Source organism: Triticum aestivum, chromosome 2A (assembly GCF_018294505.1).
Source record: "Triticum aestivum cultivar Chinese Spring chromosome 2A, IWGSC CS RefSeq v2.1, whole genome shotgun sequence".
NCBI classification, from domain to species: Eukaryota; Viridiplantae; Streptophyta; class Magnoliopsida; order Poales; family Poaceae; genus Triticum; species Triticum aestivum.
The window spans coordinates 786057947-786077630 of record NC_057797.1 but is presented as its reverse complement, the minus strand read 5'-3'; the positions used below and the strand labels follow the sequence as shown (position 1 = coordinate 786077630).

The window sequence follows — 19684 nt, the reverse complement described above, 5'->3', positions numbered from 1 at the left end:
CGAATTTTGGAGGGGGAGGTGTATATATAGGCATAGAGGAAGCTAGGAGAGTCCAAATGAGGTGCAGTTTTCGGCCACGGGATCGTGATCGAACGCTCTAGATGATGGAGCAGGTTTAGGTGGGTTTTGGGCCAAATTGGAGGGGTGTTGGGATGCAACACACACGAGGCCTTTTCGGTCCCTCGGTTATCCGTTGGAGTATCAAACGAAGTCCAAATGATACGGAACTTGACAGGCGGTGTACCGGTAGTAAACCAAGGCCACTTGGCAAGTCTCGGGCCAATCCGGAAGTGTTTAAACCCCACACATGAAAGAAAGCTAGAAATGGCCACCGGAGGAGAACGAAGCGCCGGAATGCAAAACGGACAACTGGGAAATGCTCGAATGCATGAGACGAACACGTATGCAAATGCAATGCACATGATGACATGATATGATATGCATGACAACGACAACAACACACGGAGACAAAAACCCGAACCCGAGAAAATAAAATAACTTAATGCCGGAAACGGCAAGAGTTGGAGTACAAATTGGGAAGGTTACATCCGGGGTGTTACACGGACCCAGAGATGGTGGACTATGTTCTTGCAGGCCTCGACAGAGATTATGACCCCGTTGTGGCGGCTATCGGTGCAGTAAAGAACCAAATCTCAGTGGATGATCTGTTTGCTCAGATTGCAGCATTTAGTCAGCGCATGGAGATGCTTGGCGATGGCCCTGACACCGGCTTCAAAACCTCTGCAAACATGGTGTACAGAGGGCGCGGGCGCGGATATGGCAGAGGACGCAGGCGCAGCAACAGGGGCCGCGGCCATGGAAGGTGCCCTTCCCCAACTCCATCTGTCGGCAGCAGCGGCGGCGGCCAGTTGGAAATATGCCCTAGAGGCAATAATAAAAGCATTATTATTATATTTCCTTGTTCATGATAATTGTGTTTTATTCATGCTATAATTGTGTTATCCGGAAATCGTAATACATGTGTGAATAAATAGACACCAACATGTCCCTAGTAAGCCTCTAGTTGACTAGCTCGTTGATCAACAGATAGTCATGGTTTCCTGACTATGGACATTGGATGTCATTGATAACGAGATCACATCATTAGGAGAATGATGTGATGGACAAGACCCAATCCTAAACATAGCACAAGATCGTATAGTTCGTTTTCTAGAGTTTTTCCAATGTCAGGTATCTTTTCCTTAGACCATGAGATCGTGTAACTCCCGGATACCGTAGGAGTGCTTTGGGTGTACCAAACGTCACAATGTAACTGGGTGACTATAAAGGTATACTACAGGTATCTCCGAAAGTGTCTGTTGGGTTGACACGGATCAAGACTGGGATTTGTCACTCCGTATGATGGAGAGGTATCTGGGCCCACTCGGTAATGCATCATCACAATGAGCTCAAAGTGACCAAGTGTCTGGTCACGGGATCATGCATTACGGTACGAGTAAAGTGACTTGCCAGTAACGAGATTGAACGAGGTATTGGGATACCGACGATCGAATCTCGGGCAAGTAACGTACCGATTGACAAAGGGAATTGTATACGGGGTTGCTTGAATCCTCGACATCGTGGTTCATCCGATGAGATCATCGAGGAGCATGTGGGAGCCAACATGGGTATCCAGATCCCGCTGTTGGTTATTGACCGGAGAGCCATCTCGGTCATGTCTACATGTCTCCCGAACCCGTAGGGTCTACACACTTAAGGTTTGGTGACGCTAGGGTTGTAGGGATATGAATATGCAGTAACCCGAAAGTTGTTCGGAGTCCCGGATGAGATCCCGGACATCACGAGGAGTTCCGGAATGGTCCGGAGGTAAAGAATTATATATAGGAAGTGCTATTTCGGCCATCGGGACAAGTTTCGGGGTCACCGCTATTGTACCGGGACCACCAGAAGGGTCCAGGGGGTCCACCGGGTGGGGCCACCTATCCCGGAGGGCCCCATGGGCTGAAGTGGGAGGGGAACCAGCCCTTAGTGGGCTGGTGCGCCCCCCTTGGGCCTTCCCCCCGCGCCTAGGGTTGGGAACCCTAGGGTGGGGGGGGCGCCCCACTTGCCTTGGGGGGGCACTCCACCCCCCTTGGCCATTGCCCCTTGGGAGATTGGATCTCCAGGGCCGGCGCCCCCCCCCTTGGGGACCCTATATATAGAGGGGGGGGGGAGGGAGGGCAGCCGCACCCATGCCCCTGGTGCCTCCCTCTCCCCTCCAACACCTCCTCCTCCTCCTCCGTAGAGCTCGGCGAAGCCCTGTCGGAGTACTGCTTCTCCACCACCACCACGCCGTCATGCTGCTGCTGGAGCCATCTTCCTCAAGCTCTCCTTCCCCCTTGCTGGATCAAGAAGGAGGAGACGTCACGCTGACCGTACGTGTGTTGAACGCGGAGGTTCCGTCCGTTCGGCGCTAGGATCTTCGGTGATTTGGATCACGTCGAGTACGACTCCCTCATCCCCGTTCTTTGAACGCTTCCGCTCGCGATCTACAAGGTATGTAGATGCATCCAATCACTCGTTGCTAGATGAACTCATAGACGGATCTTGGTGAAACCGTAGGAAAATTTTTGTTTTCTGCAACGTTCCCCAATACGGCCGTGTTCGTCCACAACAAGAGCGTCAGCAACAACCCCAGGATTATCCAGAATGCCAGATATGTTACAAGCACCATCCAGGAGGTGCTCGTGACTGTTGGCACAGGTACGATGAAGATGAACAGGAGGAGAAGGGGGTCAACATGGTCACTGACTCCTATGGCGTCGACACAAATTGGTATGCGGATACCGGGGCTACAAACCACATCACGGGGGAGCTCGACAAGCTGACGATTCGAGACAAGTACTGTGAAGGTGGCCAAGTGCACACTGCAAGTGGTTCTGATATGGATATTACTCATGTTGGTAGTTCAATTGTTAAAACCCCCACAAATTTTTTTCATCTCAATAGAATTCTACATGTGCCCGAAACATCAAAAAGTCTCCTTTCTGTTCATAGATTTACCCTTGATAATCGTGTTCTCATCGAGTTTTATCCTTATTTTTTCTTGGTTAAGGACTTGGACACGAGGAAGGTACTTCTTAGGGGCAAGTGCGTGGGAGGTCTCTATCCAATCATATCTTCATCAACATCATCGAATAAACAAGCCTTTGTTGCTATCAAGCCTTCTTCAGCAAAGTGGCACAGTAGATTAGGCCATCCTTCATCAGTCATTGTTAAGCTTGTTCTTAGTAGAAATAAACTTCCCCATTGTCTTGAGTCTAGCATTGAGTCTGTTTGTGATCCTTGTCAACAATCTAAAATTCATCAGCTACCATATCCTATTTCTATCAGCATTTCCTCTGAACCCCTAAAGCTTGTATTTTCAGATGTTTGGGGGCCAGCTCCTACCTCTGTTGGTAGACACTCATACTATGTAAGCTTCATTGATGACTATAGCAAATTTACTTGGATCTATCTCCTTAAGAAATGATCTGATGTGTTTCAAGTTTTCAAGAATTTTCAAAACCTCGTTGAACGAAAACTAAACACAAAGATCATTGCTACGCAGACTGACTGGGGAGGTGAGTACAAGAACCTTAATTTGTTTTTTAGGAACTTGGCATCTCACACCATGTTTCATGCCCCCATGCACATCAACAGAATGGTTCCGTTGAAAGGAAACACCGTCATGTTGTTGAAGTAGGGCTAGCCCTACTAGAAAATGCATCGATGCCATTAAAGTTCTGGGATGAAGCCTTCTTGACTGCCACATATCTCATAAATTTACTTCCTAGCAAGGTTATCAACTATGAGATTAGGGCTGCAAGAAAAGCTCGAGACTCGTGAGCCGCTCGAGATCGACTCGTTTTTTGGCTTGACTTGAGATCGACTCGAAAAGAAACGAGTTGAGTATGAACACCTTCTGTAGCTCGGTCGAGAAATGAGCCGATCTTTAGCCAGTACTGGCTCGCTCGATTTTAGCTCGATAGCTCGGCGTAATATTATTATGTTAAATCATCATGTCATATATAAAGTGGAAACATGATAATTTATGCCATATATGCCTTTCAGGATTTTTCTCCGTTTTATTTCCAAGCAAGCATGGAAGCTTAATTAGTTGTAGAGAAAATTTAGACCTTAGTATGGTACGTGGTCGGCCGTGCATTAAATATTCTGTTGTTTCTAGCAAAAATTCCCAGCATATACACCTTTGTTTTTAATTTCTTTCATCCACCAAGACCACCATCTATTGGTCCAAGAGAAGATGAGCTGTCCTGACTATGAAGTGATATGGTCGTACCTTCAAATGAAGACCACCATCTGCTTTGTTTTCCCAATTATATATATTTTGTGAATCCTCATTTTATGTCGATGCTAGACATTCGGTCGTGAGAGAATAAGTCAAATTACATCTAAGAAATTTAAATTGTCGTCATTTTGATCGAATAATATTTTTAGTGCTTTTTTAGGTCGTGTTGTGCCTTATCTAGCTGGAATAATAGTCGTAGATTTATATTTTTTTGTAGTCTCATTTAGCTCGAGATCGACTCGAGATCGTTACAAGCTGAGCATGAGTCATGATCTACAGCTCGACCTTGAGCTTCATTTAGTTTGAGCTCGCTCGAATTTTAATATGAATTGAGCCGAGCCATATGCAACTCGCTCGAACTCGACTCGTTTGCAGACCTATATGAGATTCCTCTCACACATCTTTTTGGCAGTACTCCTGATTATAAATCACTACGTGTATTCGGTTGTGCTTGCTGGCCCAACCTTCGTCCATATAATACACGTAAACTTGCGTTTCATTCAAAGAAGTGTGTCTTCCTTGGGTATAGTCCCATCCATAAAGGAGTCAAATGCCTAGATGTTTCCACCGGTAGGGTATGTACTTCTCGAGATGTCGTGTTTGATGAATCCGTATACCCTTTTGAGTCCCTTCATCCGAACGCCGGAGCACTCCTTAGGAAAGAAATTCTTCTCCTTCCACCCAATCTCCAAAACTTAGATCAAGGGGGCGACAATTGCACTAATCCAACTGACGATCCTAGCAGTATTGGTGTTGTATCTACTCCTATGCAGGGCCTTGCAGAAGACACAGCAGAAATCGGTGCAGAAAATGATCCAAATTTTGGTGAAAATGAACCTATATTTCATGGGTTAGAAGAAGACGAAGCTGGCGCTGAACACGAGGGCGATCTGGTGTCACCTAGAACTCCTGTGCGTCAGGATTCCTCAGATCGGGTGCGCGGATCAGCCCTGGATCGCGCGCTGGACAGGATCCGCCCGCGCCAGGCAGGCATCGCCACGTCATCACTTGCCGGGTCCGCCTCGCGCCCCACGCGTGGGCCGGCGAAAGCGACAGCGGCAGAAACCGCGTCGCCCAGCTTGGGATCTCCGCCTCGCATGCATCCATAGATCGGCGCGGGATCTTCTGTGGCAGCCGAGTCGGGTGCAGTCACGTCTTCAGCCACACAGCATGCCACGGGGTCTGATCCAGGATCTGCTGTGCAAAGTAGTTCCAGGATGCCATCAGGATCTTCTACAACAGATTCGTCTACACCATCTCCTGTGCAGAAGCCTACACGTCACATAGTTCAGCCACAACCTGCTCCACGTGTCACAACTCTACTACAAAAAGGTATAAGCAATCCGAAAATCAGAACTGATGGCACTATACGATATGGCATGTTGTGTGTTATAGGGGAACCGACAAGACTAGAGGATGCACTTGGAGATCCAAAGTGGAAAAATGCAATGGATGAAGAGTATTCGGCACTCATGAGGATTAAAACTTGGCATCTTGTGCCTGAGCAAAGAGGTAAAACTGTCATTGATTGTAAATGGGTTTACAGAATCAAGAAGAAGGCAGATGGTTCGATTGACAGATATAAAGCACGTCTAGTTGCAAAAGGCTTTAAACAACGTTATGGTCTAGATTATGAAGATACTTTCAGTCCCTTGTTAAGGCTGCAACTATTAGACTTGTGTTAGCTGTTGCAGTTTCCAGAGCATGGGGCTTGAGACAGCTAGATGTTAAGAACATGTTCTTGCATGGTGTTCTGGAAGAGGAGGTTTACATAAGGCAACCACCTGGGTATGCAAACAAGAAGGTACCTTATTATGTGTGCAAGCTTGATAAGGCTCTTTATGGTTTGAAGCAAGCACCAAGGGCATGGTACTTAAGGCTAAGCTCTCAGTTAAGGTGTCTTGGTTTTGTTGCATCTAAGGCTGACACTTCACTGTTCATCTACAATAAGGCAAACATAACTATATTTGTATTAGTATATGGTGATGATATCATAGTTGCAAGTTCTTTACAAAGTGCCATTAATGCTCTTCTTCATGATTTAAGTTCAGAGTTTGCTTTGAAGGATCTTGGTGATCTACATTTCTTATTGGGCATTGAGGTGAAGAAGATTCAAGATGGCATAACATTGAACCAAGGAAAATATGCCACTGAGCTTCTAGCTCGCATGGGGATGAAAGATTGTAAATCTTCACCCACACCATTATCCTCTTCAGAAAAGCATTCATCCTTTGAAGGTGAGCCACTCAAAGAAGAAGAGATCACGAAATACAGGAGTGCAGTAGGAGCCCTACAGTACTTGACGCTAACAAGACCTGATATTTCCTTTGCTGTTAACAAGGTTTGTCAGTATCTTCATGCACCTACTACTGTACACTGGACAACTGTTAAAGAGGATTGTACGGTACGTAAGATATACTATGAGCTTAGGCCTTCAAGTTAAACGCTCTAACTCCACTCTTGTTAGTGCCTTCCCTGATGTTGACTGGGCAGGATGCAGTGACGACAGGAAGTCAATTGGAGGATTTGTCGTATTCTTTGGTTCCAATCTCATCTCTTGGAGAGCCAGAAAATAAGCCAAAGTATCCAGGTCAAGTACTGAAGCTGAATACAAGTCACTAACTAATGCAACTGCTGAAATCATTTGGGTTGAATCATTGCTAAATGAGTTGGGAATTAAGCAGAGTCGTGTGTCATGTTTGAGGTGTGACAACTTAGGAGCCACGTATCTTTCGGCAAATCCAATGTTTCATGGCAGAACCAAGCACATAGAAATTGACTTTCACTTTGTAAAAGAAAGGGTTGCAGAAAAGAAGTTAGACATACGATTTATCCTCTCCAGAGATCAAGTTGCAGATGGATTCACTAAAGCTTTGCCAGTTAAGCCCTTCGAGGAATTCAAGAGAAATCTTAATATAGGATAGTTGAGATTAAGGAAGGGTGTTAGACTTAGAGATATATTTCTGTTGTAATCTCAAACGAACTCTATCTCTTCCTCTCCCGTAGCTCTTTCTATCTCCTATGTAACTACCGAATCCCCAAGAGATCGGTGCAACCTTGTAAGCCACGGCAGGGGCGTTTCCTGCCTTGATCAATATATACACGCGGCTCCCTCACGAGGGAGTAGGAACGCTTCCACCTAACATGTCCTACTCTACCTCGCCGGCTACCGCACCTTCACTTTGAGGGGCTCAACCTGCCACTAGACATGAACGCGTTCGGAACAAAAAGACGGTCAATGGTGAAAATTTAGAGTAGTTCTATGTTGCATGTAATCGTATGGATTTGATGATTTCAAGATTAGGGCATCTGATTGTGGAAATGAGTTTTTGTATGCTGATCAGGCATTGTCCGCAGACGCGCTTTTATGACTTGTGGTTGTAGATGCTCTTGATTTGATCCAAATTGATTCTACACATAACCAAACCGGACGTGCGATTTTTCTAGATCCGGCACATGCATTAGCACAACAGTTCGGCCTGACCTCGGATTTCTATAGGAAAGGAGGCATTATTCAAGCCCGTTACATATAGGAGTACATAGCTCCTTGCAGCGGCCGGACCAAGAAACACCAATAATCACCAAATAAAAAATCATCATCAAATCAAACAAGAGAAAAGAGCAAGAGAAGAAGATGGGGAAAGAGAAGCAGCAATCCCAATCCCAATCCCTGGTAAATGAAATCATCTCCGTGGAGAGGGAGCGCAGAGATTTGCTTGGCTCACTTACTCCCGCCTTCTCTCTCTGGAAGGAAATCGATTCTCAAACAACGTGGACGATCGCCACAAAGGAGCCTACTACTTCTTCTAGGGACGAGGACGATGAGAATCATCAACTCGCGGACTACTTCAACTTGATGCTCCAGGATATGGAGGACCTGGGCCATCGGATGCTTTCTATGCTATATCTTCTCAACAAATCCATTGACCCCATCTGCTCATACAAGGCCACTGAGCTGTGCAATACAGCAGCCAAATTAAATACGCAAATCTCCAAGGAATTTATCACAAACCAGGAGCCGGAGCCGGAGCCGGAGCCGGGGCAGATCAACTTGCCGAGCCTTTTCAGGAAACATTCTAGATTTCTCGATAATTACGAGAACACGTTGGCCCAGTTTGTCATGGAGGAGGATGAGGAGAACAAGTATGAGGACGTTAAGGTGGAAGAGGAGGAGGAGCAGGAGAAGGACGTATCCACAATGGAGTATCTCAAGGAAAGGGTGGACGTCGAGCAACAATTTTTTGCCTATGATCGGACATACTGGGAAGATGTGTGGGGCAGCAGGATCGGACGGTGCGGTGGATTTATGGATACAAGTAAGTAACTTCCTTTCTCCTTATATGCTCCTGGTATATATTGGTAATATTTTCATGCACCACAATGCTTCTTCATTTCTCAATCATATATTATCAAAATGGTAAATAAATACATCAAACTAATTTGGCATTTATAATCAATAGGCTCGAGGAATCATCACTATCTTTGACAAGTTTATGCTCATGGAAGTCCAACATCCTTTACGTTTCTTGCCTTAATACTTAAAAGGAATTTATTTTCCACATGACACATCTGGTAAGCTATCCAAACAATTCAAAAAAAACTTAAAAGAAGGACTTGGAATAGGAATCCGATCAAAGGAAACTGTTTGGAGATGGCGCAGGGGCGATGATGCGTGGGCGTTTCTTCTTCTTTTTTACATCTTGTGCGTGGGTGTTTGAAGGGGCCAAAGAAGAGGTGGGCATGCGGTGTGACCGGGAGGGCGAAACACGTGTTTAGTGGTAAGTCTGGACCATAGTTTCTGCACTCTAGGGGTCTCATGATATCTTTACTTTGCTTAATTTATTTTTCTTATTATTCATATTAGAATTCTGAAAGTCGACATTTTTCTGTAATGCTGCAGCTGCATTGAGCCCTATGCTCTTTACACACTACACACCCAATACCATCTCATCCCCTGCTGTCGCCGGGAGCAGCTTGCTGGTCTACTCCATCAAAATAAAGAATCTAAAAGGCTTCAACTGGCCCCTCAGAGTGTACGGCAAGGTCGTTGCTCGCGACACTGTGGACCGCAACCGGAACATTCTCTTCTCTCGATCAAGGTCTAAGTACCAAGAACTCACCCGAGAAGTATGTACTCTGTTTTGTTTACACGTCATTTTTCTTTGTTTCTTGTTCCCGCCATTGTAGTCTATTGCGATTAGATATTTTTGTATGAAGCCATTGGAATTTACTATAATGATGATATGATGCTTGGATTATTCTTTATGCTTGACTGGTCCATCTCGTGCGATTGTTGCTCTGGACCCTGTTGACTTTGAAGTTCAACTCCAAACAGTTGAAGGAGCAGAGTTCCAAGATACAATGTTCATCAGTCTTAAACACCGCCTTGAAGATGGCCCATCAAGTGGCTCAGATGGTGATGGTTGTACAATTGTCTCGCTCTCCAACGACTGTTGTATGTTGAGTATATTGTGTACGTGTATATTTGTGTGTAGGGCCCACCTCCTGTTTCCTTTGTATAGTTGAGGTTGTGGCCCATCTCTGTACTTATATATACGTGCCTGGTGCACCGATCAATGTATTGCGATTGCACAGTCTATTCTCGTATTCTACATGGTATCAGTTTTCCCTTCCCGATCCTAAACCTAGCCCGCCGCCGCCGCACCTCTGGTAGCCGCCGCCGCGCCAACCCTCACCTCTGCTCGCCACCGCCCGCGGTCTCCCGATCTCGCCCGCCAACCCGCAGTCGCCAGCCCGCAGCGCCCTCGTCTCCCAATCCCGCCCGCCAACCCGCAGTCGCCAGCCCGCAGCACCCTCGTCCCAATCCAGATCGCTAGCCACCAACCCACCCGCGCGATCGCCAACTCTTCGCGCTGCCCTCGCGATCGCTAAACTCCGCTCGCTGCCCCCGCAATCGCTGACTCCGAGCCGCTCCACCTAGCAGCCGCCGCCGTCTCCCTGTGCCGCCGCCGCCGCTCAGTGTCGTAGCCGCCGCCTTCCCTCTCCCTTCTCGCTGCATCATGAGCTCCTCCTCCACCGTTTCCAGCCCCTTCGCCGGTCCCGATGTCACTCTCGTCCGCGACCTCAACATCCATGAGCGTGTTCCGGTCAAGCTTGATCACACCACCGCCTCCTACTCCGCTTGGAAGCGGTATTTTTTGCTTGTGTTCCGTGAGTACCTCCTGCACGGCCACGTGGACGGCACCGTGGACTCGGCGCTCATGATCAACGACTAGGAGTGGATGATCCTCAACGCCACCATCATCCACTGGTTCTACCTCACCATCTCCAGCGACCTCTTCCACACCGTGGTGAACGACGAGGACGACGCCTATGCGGTCTGGACCAAGCTCAACGGCCTCTTCACCGACAATCGGCTGCAGCGCAAGGTCCTGCTCTGGTGAGTTTTACGGGTGCCAGCAACTTGACTCATCTATCGATGATTTTTGCATGCGCCTCAAGAAGCTCGCCGATGAGCTCCGTGATCTCGGCGAAAAGATCGGCGACGAGCTCCTCATCAGCACCCTCTCCGGCGGCCTCAATGAGGACTTCGGGAACGCCGCCTCCAACCTCACCCTCATCCCGGAGCCCACCTTTTCCAAGGTGGTCGCGTACCTCAAGCTGGAGGAGCGCCGGATGCGGGTGGACCGGACTCGCGCGACCCACACTGCCCTCGTCGCAGGCACCCGCGGGGGTTCGGCCCCGCCACCGCCCCGGATTCCCGCCCGCATCGGCCGCCCCCTTCCCGCCGCCCCAGCCGGCGGCCAATGGGGGGGGGGTCGTCGCGGCGGCCGTCGTGGAGGCCGCAAGCAGGGCGGCGGCGGTGCTCAGGGAGTAGCGCCCCGCCCGCCGCAGCAGGCTTCTCAGCTGGCCCCGTGGTACGACGGCCAGAACCCATGGACCGGCGTTGTACACGCCTACTCCATGCCGATTCCTCGGGCCCCTGCCCCGGGCATTCTCGGCACCCGGCCACAGCCACATCAGGCGTACTACGCCGCGCCGCAGCCTTATGCGGCGCCCTATGGTCAGCAGCCGCCGCTGCTGCCCCTGACGGCCGCGCCACCTCTCCCGCCGGCACCGTGGGACCCGACCTTGTTGGCGGCTCTCCACAACGCTCCCTCTCCGTCCAGCTACACCGGCGGCGGCGACTGGTACATGGATAGCGGCGCCACCGCTCACATGGCGGCGTACCCCGGTAACCTCCATACCGCTCATCCTGTCCACACTTCCAACCGCATCACCGTCGGTGGCGGCTCTTCCCTTCCTATCACTCATATTGGTCATACATATTTTCCGTCTAACTCCACTCCTATATCCATGTCCAATATTCTCGTTTCTCCTGAACTTATTAAAAATCTTATTTCCGTTCGTTCTCTTACACGTGAAAATCCGGTTACCGTTGAATTTGACGAATGTGGTTTTTGTGTTAAGGACGCTCGCACGCGGATGGTGCTCCATCGACGTGACAGCCCCGACGAGCTCTACCCGGTTCACTCCGCCACCTCCACCACTTCCGCCGCCCCCGTCGCCCTCGCCACCGGAGTGGATCTTTGGCATGCTCGCTTGGGTCATCCTAATCCTGCCACCCTTCGCCACATACTTCGTAGTTTTTCTTTCATGTGTAATAAGAACGAGGATCACTCGTGTCATGCATGTCGCCTCGACAAACATGCTCGTCTTCCGTTTAGGGCTTCTTCTTTTGTTGCATCGTACCCGTTTGAGTTAATTCATAGTGATGTTTGGACCTCTCCTGTTGCCAGTAATACGGGCTTTCTTTATTATCTTGTCATACTTGACGATTTTTCGCATTATGTGTGGACCTTCCTGTTGCGCCGCAAGTCGGATGTTATATCCACTCTCGCCGCGTTCTAATCTTATGTTCTCACGCAATTTGGTCGTCCCATTCTCGCGTTGCAGACCGACAACGGGAAGGAGTTTGACAACCTCGCCATTCGTAGTCTTATTACCACACATGGCACGATCTTTCGTCTCACTTGCCCGTACACCTCGCAACAGAACGGTCGTGCTGAGCGCATCCTTCGCACTCTCAATGACTGCGTTCGGACTTTTCTCTTTCATGCCAATGTACCTCCGCGCTATTGGCCCGACGCTCTCTCCACCGCTTCTCTCCTCATCAACATCCGCCCCTGTCGTACTTGCAGGAACTTTACACCTCATCTTCTTCTCCTCGGTGCACCCCCCTCTTATGATGGGCTTCGCATCTTCGGCTGTCTTTGCTACCCTAGCACCGCCGCTACTGCGCCTCATAAGCTTGCACCTCGCTCCGTTGCCTGCGTCTTTCTCGGCTACCCACCCAACACTAAGGGCTATCGCTGTTATGATCCCGTCTCCCATCGTGTTTTCACCTCCCGACATGTTTACTTTGATGAGATGGTGTTTCCGTTTCACCAGCAGGTACCCCTGGTCGTCTCGTCGCCGCCGGCCACCGGCGGCCCCTCGCCGACTCCGTCAGGCGGACGGTCCCGTTCGGCCCGCGGACCGCCTCCGGGCTTTGGCGGTCCTCGCGCCCTCATGCCGGCGCCCGCCCCCTCGGCCGCCCCGGCCGGCGCCCCTCCCTCACCCGCCGCGGTATCAGGCGCGGCCGGCTCGGCCGCTTCTTCAGCCGCCTCGACGCCCGCCGCCTCACCGTCCCCACCGCCGGTCGCCTCGCCGGCCGCCTCGCCGGCTCATTCGCCGGCCCCGACACCGGCTGCCTCGCCGGCTCACTCGCCGGCCCCCTCGCCGGCTTATTCGTCGGCCCCGACGCCGGCCGCTTCGCCGGATCACTCGCCGGCCCCGTCGGCGGCCGCCTCGCCGGCTCACTCGCCGGCCCCGACGCCGGCCGCCTCGCCGGTGGCTCCGCCGGTGCCCTCTGGCCCCATCACCCACGCTCGTACCGGCATTCATCGTCCGAACCTCCGATACACGAGTGACGAGTACGTCCTCGCCGCCTCCACTGCAGAGCCGTTGCCTCTTCCCGTGTCCGCCCGCGCCGCCCTACGTGATCCTCACTGGCTTGCGGCGATGCAGGAAGAGTTCGATGCGCTCCAACGGAACCGTACTTGGACACTGGTTTCCCGGCCTCCTCGCGCCAACGTCATCAGCGGCAAGTGGGTCTTTCGTCATAAGACCCGCTCAGATGGCACTCTCGAGCGCTACAAGGCTCGCTGGGTGGTCCGTGGTTTCCGCCAGCGTGCTGGAGTGGACTTCACCGAGACGTTCGCCCCGGTTGTAAAACCAGGCACGATCCGCATCGTCCTCCAGCTCGCCGTGTCTCGCGGCTGGCCCGTTCATCAGATGGATGTCTCCAACGCCTTTCTCCATGGCCATCTCGAGGAGCAGGTGTATTGTGAGCAACCCATCGGTTTTGTCGACGCCACACTTCCCGGTCATGTGTGTCTGTTGTCCCGCTCTCTTTACGGGCTCAAGCAGGCACCCCGCGTCTGGTACCAGCGGATCGCCGGGTTTCTTCAGACACTGGGCTTCAGCGTTACTCGCTCGGATGCCTCACCGTTTGTCTATCGCCACGGTGACACGACTGCGTATTTGCTGCTTTACGTCGACGACATCATCCTGACGGCCTCCTCCGCAGCTGTTCTTCAGCAGATTACTCTCCGGCTGCGTGACGAGTTTGCTATTAAGGACCTGGGTGCTCTACATTATTTCCTTGGCATTGAGGTCGTTCGGCGCCCGGACGGTTTCTTTCTTCATCAGCAGAAGTATGCCATGAGCTTCTTGAGCGTGCCGGTATGCTCAACTGTCATCCTGTTGCTACTCCTGTTGACACGAAGGCCAAGGTCTCTGCTCTTCAGGGCTCGCCTGCGTCGGATGCTCCTTTCTACCGGTCTATTGTCGGCGCTCTTCAGTACTTGATTCTCACTCGACCGGATGTTCAGTATGCTGTTCAGCAGGTGTGTCTCCACATGCATGCCCCTCGTGACACTCATTGGACTCTCGTGAAGCGGATCCTTCGCTACATCCGCGGCACGATGACCCTTGGGCTGATACTCACGGCGTCTACTTCTCTGGAGATGGTGGCCTACTCCGATGCTGACTGGGTTGGCTGCCCTGACACCCGTCGGTCCACCTCTGGCTACTGCGTCTACCTTGGTCATTCACTCGTCTCGTGGTCGTCTAAGCGACAACCCACTGTTTCGCGCTCCAGCGCGGAGGCTGAGTACCGAGCTGTGGCCAACGCCGTTGCCGAGTGCACCTGGCTACGACAGTTACTGCAGGAGCTGCATCACGATGTGTCCCAGGCTACGGTTGTCTATTGTGACAACGTCTCTGCGGTGTACCTCTCCACCAACCCTGTTCATCATCGCCGGACTAAACACATCGAGCTGGACATTCACTTTGTGCGCGAGCAGGTGGCTCTTGGACGCATGCGGGTTCTCCATGTGCCGACCGCTCTGCAGTTCGCCGATGTGATGACGAAGGGGCTGCCGACTTCTACTTTCGAGGAGTTTCGTTCCAGTCTTTGCGTCACTGGTGCCGTTTCGACTGCGGGGGGTGTTGAGTATATTGTGTACGTGTATATTTGTGTGTAGGGCCCACCTCCTGTTTCCTTTGTATAGTTGAGGTTGTGGCCCACCTCTGTACTTATATATACGTGCCTGGTGCACCGATCAATGTATTGCGATTGCACAGCCTATTCTCGTATTCTACATTGTACAACAGAGTTAACCCTTCAGCAGCTTGATAGATCGCTCCAGGCTACTATCGTGGGTGTACGTGTTACAAAAGGGGATTGGCCATTCAAATTTGGATGTCGAGTTTTTTGCTCTTGGTCTCCCTTTGTTGCGACGGAGGTTATTCCTACCACTTATAGGCCAGTTGTGCTGCTTGACCGCTGTGGTAAAGGATTGCTTAGAGGGTCAGAGAACTACCTTCAACTGTCGAGGAAAGTGGTTTCAGTGGGAATCACAAGGAACGCTGAGAGTGGCCATATAGAAGCCTATGGGATGTCCCATCGCTGGATTGCTCGAAAGGGCCACATCGACTTTCCTGTTCAGCAATGCCAAACAAGCACACGTGATTGTTCAGTTGGCGACGCCACAGTGGAGGTGCTTGTAGCCTGGTCGTTGCTTGTCAAGGAAAAGGTGGACCTCTTGGTTGATTGCCCAGCCATATATGTTTTTTTTTTTGAAAAGGGGGAAACCCCGGTCTCTGCATCAGCATGATGCATACGGCCCTCTTATTAACAAAATAAAGAAGTATCAACATGGTTCCAAAGGTCCTCAAAAGTAAAAAAGCAGCAAAACAAGCTCACACAGAGCTCGGATAAGCTAGATACATCAACTAGCCACATCAATATGCCACAACCGGCTGGGCAAAGTAGGTAGGAATACTAGATGCCTATCCTATTACATGACCGCCATCCAAACCGGTTGAAGATATCCCGAGCTACCATCTCCCAACTGATAGACCCAGTAACCAAATGCTCCCTGGCCTCCGTCTGGGTGAGTAGCGACCACGAACGGATCAGAGCCGTAGTCCAGAATAAAACCTGCAAAAAATGTATACATGATATTCTGTTAAAGATCAAATCATTTCTGCAGTTCCAGATAGTCCACAGCAAAGCACAAACCCCCACCCGAATATGTCTCACTAAGTTAGGCTCAATCCTATTAAGCCATGTCCCAAATAAAGCATTAACAGAATACGGTGGTTTGATGTTGAAAGCAATGTGGACCGTCTGCCATAGTATCTTTGCCGGCGGGCAATCAAAAAAGAGGTGTTGAATAGTCTCATCCCGATCACAGAAACTACACCTAGTAGGTCCTGTCCAATTGCGCTTCATCAAGTTATCCTTAGTTAAAATTACTTGTTTATGAACAAACCACATAAACACTTTTATTTTTAAAGGAACTTTTACATCCCAAACATGTTTGGACGTAGGAATGGAGCTCGAATTAATAACATCAATATACATTGATTTAACCGTGAAGCCTCCAGACTTAGTCAACTTCCAGCGCATTTCATCGGGTTGTTGAGAAAGCTGGATATCCATTAGTCTCCTAACTAGATGGAGCCATTGTTCCCAACGATTGCCCGCTAGCACTCGTCTGAACTGAATATTAAGGGGGGTAGATTAAAAAATCGAAGCAATAAGCACCTCCTTTCGTTGAACAATACGATACAAAGAGGGGTATTGGATGGCCAGGGGTGTGTCGCCGAGCCAAGTGTCCTCCCAGAAACGTGTACTTGTGCCGTTTCCGACAACAAACTTTGTCCTATTAATGAAAGCCTGTTTGACCTTCATGAGACCCTTCCAGAAAGGCGAGTCAGTCGGCCTTACAGAGACCTGTGATAAAGTTTTTGACTGGAGGTACTTGCCGCGAAGGATTTGTGCCCATACAGCATCCGCCTCTGACGAAAGCTTCCATAGCCACTTGCTAAGGAGACATTTATTCTTAATTTTGAGATTCTCAATACCTAGACCCCCTTGGTCCTTCGGTCTACAAATAATGTCCCACTTAGCAAGCCTATATTTTCTTTTAAGCTCATCAACCTGCCAGAAGAACCGCGATCTATAAAAGTCCAGTCTCTTTCTAACACCAACTGGTACCTCAAAGAACGAAAGAAGAAACATCGGCAAACTTGTGAGTACCGAATTAATAAGGATTAACCGGCCTCCATATGATAAGAGCTTGCCCTTCCAGCAGCTCAGTTTCTTCTCAAATCGGTCCTCAATGCACTTCCATTCTCTGTTTGTTAGCCTACGATGGTGGATAGGAATCCCTAAGTATGAGAAAGGTAACTGTCCCAACTCACATCCAAACAATTGCCTATAAGCATCCTGTTCATCTTTGGCCCTGCCAAAACAGAACAGCTCGCTCTTATGAAAGTTTATCTTCAATCCGGTCAATTGTTCAAATAGACATAAAACCAGCTTCATATTTCTAGCCTTAACCAGGTCATGCTCCATAAAGATGATCGTATCATCAGCGTATTGTAGGATAGAGATACCTCCATCAACAAGATGAGGCACCAATCCACCTACTTGACCATTATCCTTAGCCCGTCCTATCAGAACTGCCAACATATCTACCACAATATTAAACAAGATAGGGGACATCGGGTCTCCTTGTCGTAGGCCTTTATGTGTCTGGAAGTAATGACCTATATCATCATTAACTTTAATTCCCACACTACCTTTTTGCGTAAATGATTGCACCTGTCTGCGCCAGGCTTCATCAAACCCTTTCATACGCAAAGATTGTTGGAGAAATGGCCACTTAACCTTATCATACGCTTTCTCGAAATCCACTTTAAAAATCACTCCATCCAATTTTTTGGAGTGGATTTCATGGAGCGTTTCATGCAGGACTACCACCCCTTCTAGGATGTTTCTGTCTGGCATGAACGCGGTTTGGGATTGATGCACCACAGAATGCGCAATCTGTGTGAGCCTGTTGGTCCCGACCTTGGTGAAGATTTTGAAACTAACATTTAGGAGACAGATCGGCCTGAATTGCTCAATTCTGACCGCATCCGTCTTCTTAGGTAGTAGTGTGATAGTCCCAAAATTCAGGTGGAATAATTGAAGCTGTCCAGAGAATAGATCATGAAACATAGGTAGTAAATCCCCCTTAATAATGTGCCAGCACTTCTTATAAAACTCGGCCGGGAAACCATCCGGACCGGGAGCCTTATTATTTTTCATTTGTGCAATTGCCTCAAAAACCTCCTTCTCCGAGAACGGGGCAAGCAGTATCTCATTGTCAGCAGCCGAAAGCTGAGGTACATCCTCAGTTCTGGACTCATCAAGGGACACCGTATTATCCTCCGGTGGACCAAATAACTGCTTATAATACTCGGTGATGTATGTTTTTAGGTTATCCTGACCTAAAATCGTACCCTCGTCCTGCTCGAGCTGAAAGATACGCTTCTTTCTGTACTTGCCATTAGCAATTAAATGAAAGAACTGAGTATTCGCGTCCCCCTGGACCACTCTATGTACCTTAGCACGTAAAGCCCACTTCAGTTCTTCTTTGCGTAGTAGTTCTTTTAACCGCTTTTCCGCCTCATTTTTAACCTGAAGCTCTGCGTGGACTAAAACATTAGACTCGGCTTTAATGTCCAAGTCATGTACAAGAGAAAGGAGTCTATCCTTTTCAATCTTATACACACCGCTAAGGTGCTTAGCCCAACCCCTCAAGAAGCTTCTCAAATTCCTAATCTTATTCTGCCAACGCTCAATGGGTGTTTTACCGCGAACTTCTTTAACCCATTCCCTGGCGATCAAATCTAAGAATCCCTCACGTTCGAACCATGACGTCTCAAATGAGAAGGTGTTCTTATTACCCACGTGGTTCAGCTCCCCTGAGTCCACGAACAGTGGGGTATGATCAGATATTCCCCTCGAAAGGGCTTGCACCGTGACCAACGGGAATTTTTGTTCCCATTCCACGCTTGCAAGAACCCGATCAAGTTTTTCGTATGTTGGATTTGGCATAGCGTTGGCCCATGTAAACTTTCAACCCGAGAGTTCTATCTCTCTCAGGTCCAAGCTTTCAATAATGGTGTTGAACATGAAAGACCATCTGCCGTCAAAGTTGTCATTGTTCTTCTCCTCTCGCCTCCGGATGATATTGAAATCACCTCCAACTAAAATCGGTAGTTGTTCAGACCCACAAATTCGAACGAGGTCTGCTAGAAACTTCGCTTTAAACTCAGGCTGCGCGGCCCCATATACCGCCACCAAAGCCCAGTTAAAGCCATCCATCTTAGACCTAACTCGAAACTTTACCGCAAAGTCACCCATCACCACACTACGGACTTGAAGTGAATCGCATCTCACACCTAGTAAGATACCCCCCGATCTTCCTCGCGGAGGTAAGCAATGCCAATCGAAATCAATACCACCAACTAGTGAGGAGAGAAACTGTGGTGCAAAGTTATCTCTACCCGTCTCTGATAGAGCAACAAAATCTAGCTTCTGCTCAAGAGGTGTCTCAGCCAGGAATCTTCTTTTAGCCAAGTCCTTAAGACCTCTGCTATTCCAAAAAATTCCTCTCATAGTTCATCATGGAATTTTTTTGTATTTCGAATCCTGGCACTCCTACGAACTGCGGAATCGGGATAAATCTTCCGTTTCCACTTACGCTTAGGTTTACTAAGCTCGTTTCCCCGTTCCTCATGACCGGGTTCTGAACTATTGCTAGCGTCATTCTGTAGGGGCACATCCTCTTCGTCAGCCTCATGGTTAGTGGGTGCGAGATCCTCACACAGGCTATCTAGCACTCTAACTCCTAACGCATTTATCTCATCATCATTCCTTGGTTTAACTGCTGCAAGATTACGAATAACCTCTAAAGCCCGTTCCGCTTCCAGGTCTAATATATCATTCACCGATTTGGTAATTTCACTATCCGTAGCACCTAGTGA

General features: G+C 49.3%; 1 protein-coding gene across 1 annotated transcript; it reads left to right on the top strand.

Annotated features, from left to right (window-relative positions):
- Positions 1 to 572: 572 nt before the first annotated feature.
- Positions 573 to 16667, top strand: LOC123038332 (uncharacterized). Its single transcript, XM_044462176.1, has 10 exons — positions 573 to 823; positions 2704 to 2903; positions 5986 to 6095; positions 6213 to 6695; positions 6785 to 6886; positions 7905 to 8607; positions 9192 to 9417; positions 9544 to 9755; positions 14972 to 15405; positions 16638 to 16667. The coding sequence occupies exons 1-10, from the start codon at positions 573 to 575 to the stop codon at positions 16665 to 16667; spliced, it is 2751 nt and encodes a 916-aa protein (XP_044318111.1).
- Positions 16668 to 19684: the final 3017 nt, after the last annotated feature.